Source organism: Anoplophora glabripennis, unplaced genomic scaffold (genome assembly GCF_000390285.2).
Source record: "Anoplophora glabripennis isolate ALB-LARVAE unplaced genomic scaffold, Agla_2.0 scaffold783, whole genome shotgun sequence".
Lineage (NCBI taxonomy): Eukaryota > Metazoa > Arthropoda > Insecta > Coleoptera > Cerambycidae > Anoplophora > Anoplophora glabripennis.
Genome location: NW_019416866.1, coordinates 212,009 through 221,430, shown reverse-complemented (window position 1 = coordinate 221,430; position 9,422 = coordinate 212,009). Strand labels below are relative to the sequence as shown.

At 32.2% G+C, this 9,422-nt stretch overlaps 2 protein-coding genes across 4 annotated transcripts in view; both read right to left on the bottom strand.

Annotated features, from left to right (window-relative positions):
* Nucleotides 1-1,728: 1,728 nt before the first annotated feature.
* Nucleotides 1,729-9,408, bottom strand: LOC108912394. 3 transcript variants are annotated; one of them, XM_023455583.1, is made up of 5 exons: nucleotides 6,560-9,408; nucleotides 3,316-3,649; nucleotides 2,865-3,190; nucleotides 2,411-2,737; nucleotides 1,730-2,308 (listed from the first exon to the last, which is right to left on the bottom strand). In XM_023455583.1, exons 1-2 carry the CDS (start codon nucleotides 9,342-9,344, stop codon nucleotides 3,603-3,605), a joined length of 2,832 nt encoding a protein of 943 aa, XP_023311351.1. In that variant the 5' UTR covers nucleotides 9,345-9,408; the 3' UTR covers nucleotides 1,730-2,308; nucleotides 2,411-2,737; nucleotides 2,865-3,190; nucleotides 3,316-3,602. The 3 variants fall into 3 exon arrangements, with proteins under 3 accessions (XP_023311353.1, XP_023311351.1, XP_023311352.1); XM_023455584.1 differs by having other exon boundaries at nucleotides 1,730-2,284; XM_023455585.1 differs by lacking the exon at nucleotides 2,865-3,190 and having other exon boundaries at nucleotides 1,729-2,308.
* LOC111691990 overlaps nucleotides 8,053-9,422 on the bottom strand; it is a 26,440-nt gene continuing 25,070 nt past the window's right edge. Inside the window, exon 5 of the transcript XR_002763110.1 lies at nucleotides 8,053-8,140. The gene's annotated coding sequence lies outside the window, so the exon portion shown is untranslated. The remainder of the gene's footprint in view (nucleotides 8,141-9,422) is intronic.

Genomic DNA, 9,422 nt, shown 5'->3' with positions numbered 1-9,422 from the left:
GCCCTCCGGGCCCCCCCGGGTGTCGCTACGCGACACCTCGGAGGAGCAGACCCCAACACAAATCGGCTCTTTTTCGGACCGATAGTGCGACGCAGACGGAGCTATAGGATTTTAATATATATTGACTAGAAAGGTAGGCAAACTTCGCTGACGCGAAGTTTGACCTTTCTCTCGGGCCTTCGGCCCTCGAGCCGCGCTGCGCGCGCCCCGAGCACCGCTCCGCGGTGCTTTCCTCGCTGCTTAGTAGATATAATATTTTTTTGAAACACCCTGTACTTTGATTTTTAAACGCCCTGTATATAAAAGTATGAGAATGTTTTTCAAAAAAGAGTAGGCCCCGTAGAATAAGAAAAGTTTGTTGTAAACTTCCAAAAAGGCATATGGTTAGTAAATATAAAATTTTTTCATTCAAAGACTACGCAGGTAAGGCAGAAATGGTAAAAAAATAAATTAAGACATCTGCTTGATAAATATACAAATTTTCATTAAAGGACTGTAGTAAATAGACAAAGCTAAAAGTGAAAAGAAATAAAATTGCCCTTAATTCTATAGAACATCTATTATATGGATTTTTAAAAAAGCGACTTTTCTTCAAAAGATTTAAAGAAAAAATTAACAAAATGAATAAGGGAAAATCTGGTACACCTGTGTCAGTTTTATGGAACATCCTTTACATAAATTGTAAGAAACACCTGGTTAGTCGGGTATAAGGGTTTTCATAAAAATATTACAGACTTCAGTACAAAATATAGAAAAAGGAAAAAACATTAAGGAAAGTTTCGTTCTATTGGTAATAAATACTCAGTATAAAAATTCAAAGACTGGTTAATAAATGTGAAAAGGGAAAAAATTGTCCGTTTCAGATGTGGGTCAATTTTGTGGAACACCCAGTACATATATGGATTTTCTAAAAAGCGGCTGGTCAGTAAATATACAACTTTTCTTCAAGATTTTATAAAAAAATTAACAAAATGAATAAGGGAAAATCTGGTACACCTGTGTCAGTTTTATGGAACATCCTTTACATAAATTGCAAGAAACACTTGGTTAGTCGGGTATAAGGTTTTTCATAAAAATATCATTATCTATATTACCTTTATCTACATTATCTTTAAATATGAAATAATGTATAACGTTATTTATTTGTCTCTGCTGTAATTATAAATTGCAAAACATATTTGATGTTTTTTTTTTGTTTATTGGTATATTTTTTGTTGAATTTTATCTGGAATTTGGAATTTTAAGAATGATTATAGAGCCAAAAACTTTCTAGTCGATGTAATGTTATTAGTGATTCTAATTCTATTACACATTTCGTTACATTACATATATTGATAAAAATTTGTTGAATTATATAGTTTATTAAAAATTTTTTACATATTTAGTTATAATTATATAAAATTAAATGGAAAAAGTTTTATAGAGCTTTATATATGAGGTCTCAAAGTTTTCAAGTTTTGAATAACAAAAACAAAATTTTGCCAAAAAGCATTTTAAATGTTTGTAGTATTGGCAGGTTTTTAATTTAAATTCACTGATGAAATTCATTGAATATTTGTTGTTTCTTTTTTTAATTTTAAATACTTATATGAAACAGACAGAACATATTTTTTCGTCTAAAATAATTGTACTAAATTAAAATTGAATCATTGAATTATATTAAAGTTACAAATTATTTAATTATTTACTTTGTTTTTTTTTAATGTAATTTTAAAAAGTAATAATTTTTATTAAATACCTGTAAGGGATAACTGAGAAATTTGTATTTAAGGTTTTTTTAATATAAGAGAAAATAAAAGGAAGAGTTAGATTTTTATATTATTTAAAATGGTTTAGTATAATTTTTTAAATGGAATATTATTCAAAACTTAACGGTTTTCAATCTACGATATATAAAATTTGACCATAAGAATAAATGAATATTTGTTTGAATATAATGTTATTTGTGGAAAAAAATGGTTTTTCAGGTTGTTATACTTCAATTTATGTATTTGACGGCTACCAGTTACAGATTTACATTGCACTTCCTTAGCTGTAGCCAGGAACCATTGACCTGCCTTTGTTATTTTCGGGCTAGGCTCTGTGGGGATGGACTTTCTATTAAAACTCTAGGTTTGCCGTGTTGTTCATTTCGGTTCTTGTTGTTGGTTTTAAGATCGTTATAAATGGAACAACTCTTCAAATAATGATGATCTCAGGTATTCTGTAATGGCCTTAGTAACTGGTGGTATCCAGCCTTTTCAAATGATTGGTTCTTCTTCATTGACGGCATATTCAGTGATGTCTACAAAGGATCTGTTTCTCTGAGCTATGTAAATATTAATTTTATTTTAAAATTAAAATTTCGCGACAAAATATTCAAAAGAATAGGAAAAAAAGTCAAATACTTAATTGATAATTGTGTTTGTACCTTGGTTTTTCAGATTATGCTTCAATGTATGTATTTGACGGCCACCAGTTACAGATTTACATTGCACTTCCTTAGCTGTAGCTAGGAACCATTGACCTGCTCTTGTTATTTTCGGGCTAGGCTCTGTGGGGGTGGACTTGCTATTAAAATTTTAGATTTGCCGTGATGTTCATTTCGGTTCTTGTTGTTGGTTTTAAGATCGTTATAAATGAAACTGCTCTTCAAATAGTGATGATCTCAGGTATTCCGTAATGGCCTTTGTAACTGGTGGTATCCAGCCTTTTCAAATGATTGGTTCTTCTTCATTGACGGCATATTCAGTGATGTCTATAAAGGATTTGTTTATCTGAGCTGTGTAAATATTAATTTTACTTTAAAATTAAAATTTCGCGACAAAATATTCAAATGAATAGAAAAAAAATGTCAAATACTTAATTGATAATTGCGTTTGTACCTTGGTTTTTCAGATTATGCTTCAATTTATGTATCTGACGGCCACCAGTTACAGATTTACATTGCACTTCCTTAGCTGTAGCTAGGAATCATTGACCTGCCCTTGTTGTTTTTGGGCTAGGCTCTGTGGAGGTGGACTTGCTATTAAAACTCTAGGTTTGCCGTGATGTTCAATTCCATTGTTGTTGTTGGCTTTAAGATTGTTATCAATGGAACTGCTCTTCAGATAGTGGTGATCTCAGGTATTCCGTAATGGCCTTTGTAACTGGTGGTATCCAGCTTTTCCAATGATTGGTTCTTCTTCGTTGACGGCATATTCAGTGATGTCTACAAAGGATTTGTTGCTCTGAGTTTTGTAAAATTACTTTTATTTAAAAATAAAAATTTCGCGACAAAATATTCAAATGAATAGAAAAAAATATCAAATACTTAATTGATAATTGTGTTTTTACCTTGGTTTTTCAGGTTGTTATGCTTTAATTTATGTATTTGACGGCCACCAGTTACAGATTTACATTGCACTTCCTTAGCTGCAGCTAGGAACCATTGACCTGTCCTTGTTGTTTTCGGGCTAGGCTCTGTGGAGACGGACTTGCTATTAAAACTCTAGGTTTGTCGTGATGTTTATTTCCAATTTTGTTGTTGGCTTTAATATCATTATAAATGGAACTACTCTTCTTCAAATAGTGGCGATGTCAAATATTTCGTAATGGCCTTTGTAACTGGTGGAATCCAGCTTTTATCGAATAATTGGTTTTTCTTCGTTGACTGTATATTCAGTGATATCTACAAAGGATTTGTGGCGGTGAGCTATGTAAATATTAATTTTATTTATTTTAAAATAAAAATTTTGCTATAAAATATTCAAATAGAAAAAAAATTGTCACAAATAATTGATATTTGGGCACAAATAAAAAGTAATGAAATACCTACTTTATAGAAAAATATATAATTTATATTATATAGAATTTTCATGGAATACCTCATAGGTTTTGTTTAGTTATTATTATGATAATTATTTGCCAACAGTTTTTTAGATTTAGAATCTTTAGACAGGCTTATTTTTAGATAAAGGTAATAACTTTTTTGCATTTAAAGTTAAAATAAATGTAGATGAAATGAAGTTTTTGTAATTTACGGATTTGAATGTATCGGCAATTAATGTTAAATTTATGGAAAAAAATATTTTTGATTTCTATCTTAAGTTTTTAGATTTTCATTGCATTTCCTTAACCGTAGCTAGGAACTTTTGACCTGCCCTTGTTGTTCTCGGGCTAGGTTTTCTGGGGTTGACTTGCTATCAAAAAAATTAAATACATATGTTTCAATTATTATTAAATAGGAAAATAATTTCGTTTCGATTCATATCAGTTGAAACGTAATAAAATATGAATGCAGTAACTTAACGATATTGTCAAAACCGTGCTGTAGTCTTCTTATAAAAGTCTGCGCATCCAATAGGTTCAGGAGTAGAAAATGGTGGTTGAATTATTTGGCTGGTATTAAATCGTCGTAACAATAAAACGTAATTACAATGTACACGTGTTTGTTGAAATATAATTATAAATTTATAAATTTTGAAAAAAAAGTAGTAGTATAGATAGAAAATACATAATATGTGAAATATATGAAATATTATAAATAGACACTGAGTGGAAAATTTAAGGATTTTGGTCTAAAATGTAGATTTTAAAAGAATATAAACCATATTTAAAATATGTATTAATATTTTAAATACATTTTTTTTATTTATTGGGATATTGGATAATTATTGGCAGATTGAAAATATTTGTGAGAGTTTATATTATATATTTTATATCATAAAAGTTATTAAATATTGGGATAGAAAACTTACTTAAGGAGAAAAATGGAAAAGTTTTTACAGGTTACAATGATTAAGAATTTGATGATGGGATAAAAAATAATAACAACATTAAATATTAAATTAATGATTTTGAGGCGAGGTAAGTTATTATATTAAATTATAGCTCACTGAAACGAAATTCCGAAAAATCTATCCTTGTAAAAAAGGCAAAGTATATTAATCAGAAATTGCTCGAGGCATTTGGAGACAGTTTTGCCTGAAGTGATGGCATAGTATTTGCTCCATATCTGATAAAACTGCCAATTATGTCACGAAGGAAGCATCGTGTTTTTCGAATCAATAGAGTATAAAAAATGATAAAAGTAGCAATTACGAAATTGTGATATTTGCATAATTTAATAAAATACATTGTTTTTATTTCTATATGACACTGATATTGAAAATAAATTTTTAAGGTTTTGATATATGATTTTAGATTTAGTGTTGGAAAAAGTATATATTTTACATCATAAAAGTTGTTAAATATTGGGATAGAAAATTTACTTGAATAATTTTTGAAGGAGAAAAATGGAAAAGTTTTTACAGGTTATAAATATTTTTGATACATGTTTTTGAATTTGATGGGATAAAAAAATAATAACATTAAATATTAAATTAATGATTTTGAGGGGAGATAGGTTATTATATTAAATTATATCTCACAGAAACGAAATTCCGAAATATCTATCCTTGTAAAAAAGGCAAAGTATATTAATCAGAAATTGCTCAAGGCATTTGGAGACAGTTTTGCCTAAAGTGGTGGCATAGTATTTGCTCCATATCTGATAAAACCGCCAATTATGATACGAAGGAAGCATCGGATTTTTCCAATCAATAGAGAGTATAAAAAAATTATAAAAGTAGCAATTTTGAAATTGTAATAATTGTATAATTTAATAAAATACATGTTATTATTTCTCTAAATGAGTCTGACATTGAAAATTAAGGTTTTAATATATGATTAGATTTAGTGTTGGAAAAAATAATAACAAAAACATTAAATTATTGATTTTAAAGTAAGATGAAATATAACTGGAAATATCTTTTTGAGATTAAATTTGGAATAATATATCCTTCTACATAAGGCACGGTATATTAAGTATTGCTCGAAAGCATATAAGAGCAGTCGTATTTAAAATGGTATAATGTTTGCCTCATATTTGATACCAAGTGCCAAATAAAAAATTAGAAGGAAGTATTGCCTTTTTCCATGCGACAGAAAAAATTCTCATATATGAAAATGAGAAGGAAAGACATTATGGTATTTAAGATGCAGTTTAATATGCCAATATTATTTTTCTATAGAAAAAATAAAGAAAAAAATTTGAAAGTAGACGTATTAAAATATAAATATTTCTTATTTCCGATTATACGTTTGCTATAAATAGCAAACCATTTTCCCAATTCTAAGATCAAAACATGTTGTTTTATTCGATTTAAAGCAACTGATTGCACGATGCCAAATTAGCCTGTGCTCATGATCTATGGAAATATAGGGAAAGTAATTAATTCTTGTAACAGAATAATTATAATCGGAAAAGTTTGTCTACTAAAAATGAGATATTATATTGACATATTTGCAAAATTGTTACACGTAGTTAGTGTTTTGTAATGATAATATACCAAACTGTCAGATGGAAAAGGCTGGAATAATGAAAACATATTTGGAGTATTACATGAGGGAGTATCAAATACGGAAAAAGTTCAGTTACTGACCTTTATGAAAAGTTTCTCTCAAACCTCATGGATGAGGTGTACAATAAAACATTATAGTACTTCTCTGTACACGACGTTTCGTGTGTATATGTTTTCAGTGTTTGGTAAAAGCTTACCTTGTTCTGGACGTTGTAACATATAAATTTTAACGTCTTCTATGTTTTTAGTTCTCGAAAAAGCTACATAGAGTTGTCCGTGAGTAAATACGGGTTCCTCCAGATAGATACCCACTCGGTTGAAGGTTTGTCCCTGCGATTTATGAATCGTCATAGTATAAGCTAACTGAACAGGAAATTGCCTTCTTTTTAATTTAAATGGTAAAGTGTCACCTCCTGTTTTGAGGTCTATACGGGGAATAAAAACTCTTTCTCCAGTAGGTCTGCCACTACTGTCGGTTTTTTCAGCGTCTATGTACTGGTTTCCCAACAAACGAACAATTAATCTAGTACCATTGCACAAACCTTTTTTTAGGTTTAAATTGCGTAAAAGCATTATTACGGCGCCTTCTTTTAAGACCAATTTGTGTGGCGGAAGTCCACTGGGAGTTAATGAATTTAGAAATTCGACAGTGTAATTCGCCACTTCGGCTGCCGGGTCATCCGTTGTATCGACACAGTCAGCGCTACAGTAAGTTTTGCTCGGGCCCTCTAATTTTTGCAAAACTTTTTTATTAATGGAATGGCTAATATTATTTGTTGGAACTAAAATGGCCCTACTTATGGCCACTGTTGGATCCATGTCATCAAAGCAGAACTCGATAAGATCTGGGACACTGGTAACGTAACAGTTTGTGGGTATTTGTACAATATTACCATATATTGTTCGTCGTAGAGGCTGTAAAGTTCCGTTACCTAAATTCAGGAGCCATGTAGCAAACTCGTGATTCTGAATAGCCCTTACGTTTGTTTGCAAGTCGTAATTTGTAAATAGAGGCCAGTGTCGGCTACTTTTTATACAGGCGTTTACTATTGTACATCTATTTCCGCCAACGACTACCGGTAGGGTTTGTCGGAAATCTCCGCCTAATAATGTCACTTTATTGCCGAAGGGTCTGTTATCGCTGCAGATGTCTCGTAGTGCCCTTTCGATTATGTTAAAAATAAGATTTGTCACCATGGAGACTTCGTCAATTATTAAGAGTTTACATGAGGCTATGTAACGACCTTCACTTGTAGTAGGGGAGATTCCGGTAGTCGTCGTTTCGTTAATATCAAAAGGTAATTTAAATACTGAATGAATCGTCCGACCACCTTTTAGAATTGAAGCAGCTATTCCGGTCGGACAGGCTACTAATACGGGTAATTCTTCACCTCGTAGCTTTGAGATCAAGGTTTGAAACAGGTATGATTTGCCGGATCCTGCCGCGGCATTTACCAAGAAAAGACGATTGGGATCGTTGTCATCATGAACAGCATTCATTACTGCATTACAAATGGTTCTTTGTTCATGATTGAGGTTTTCGTACATTTCCTGACCTTGTACTCTTTCGGTTTCTATATTTATAGGATCAAAACGTATTACCATTTCTGCAGGTTCTGGTAAACCGTATGATGCTAATCTAGTGCCGTTTAGCAGCAGTGTGGTTTGAATACATTGAAGTGTTTGTTGCAGAGCCCGTTCCTCAGAAAGGCCGTGGCGCCTGAAATCTTCCATGAAATAATCTCGGAATTCGTCCCAAAGCGCCGGAGCATCTGAAACTTCACAAAAAACTAATATGAAAGCGAACATGCTTCTCAATTGATATGGCATATCTCTAGAGCAAGCTTCTCTCAGAGTTCGTTTCCACTCAACGTCATCTGCCAATAAATTTCTGTGCTGGCAGGCTTCTTTAAAGGTGTCGTAAATGACCCCGTTTAGTGTACGTAACTCTTCGTAGGAGATTGCTCCAGGAACATGTAAAAGTAACAAACGTAAGTAATATAATTCCTGATTACGTATACTCACAGAGTACATTCGTGTTACAATTTTGTTAGCACCCCTTTGGCGACGGGTCCACCGTTTAGTTCTACTATTCCATACGTAATGATATGGAATGTCGGTGTACAGATATTGTCGGGCGTCGGGGTCATTCTGATTTAACAGAAACCATGCCGTTAGTTGGGTAATTTCATTATTTTCTAATGCTTGTATTTCGAATCCAGGTTGGAAACGAACCATTTGCCTGGTAGGTAGATGAACGCAAAGCCGATAAACGGTGTGGGTATTTTTATGGGTTTCAAATTGATTGATATGCCAACAGGCCTCCGGAGGAGTCATATACCGTGCGTTCAAGTAGTTTTCTACCTCATTATAATTCGCTTGATTTTCTACGTTAATGCGAACTAATGCCAGATCTACACCTTTAAATAGGTATTTATATAAGTATTTAACGCATTGGGTAGTAGCGCAAGCCTCTATATTAATATGGCATTTATACTTTAATAGGATATAGGGATTGTAAGGAACTATCCAACGATTGTCTAAAATACAGTTTCTGTTATTAGCTCTAATCGTCAAAGTTCTGCCATTGTTTGGTCTTTTATAAGAGACTTGCCCTTTTTCTGATATTACTGTAAGTTCACTAAATTCTTTAGGATACTTTTTAGAACATTGGCCATTCACCATACAAACGGAGTCTGGGTTCAATTCTCCGCAAGGGCCGTGTACCATGAAAGAGGTTACAATTTCATACAGTTCCGGTTCTAATTGCGGATCTGGTATTTCTGCACTAATGAATGCATCAATTCTGCGAGGGTCTGTTAATTTATCTCCGTCTCTTAGAATAAGCAGATTATGACAATGGGGTAACCCTCTTTTTTGGAATTCTATAACGTAGAGGTTAGCTACGTGTACCCCAAAAATGTGCTTTTTCAGCACGTCATCTATCATTTCATTTAATTTGCACTGGAATACTCTATCCATGAGAGATGGGTGGTCACTCGCAGTATAACCTGCGGGAATATTATCCACTATTTCTGGCCATCGTGCATTGGTTGTCAT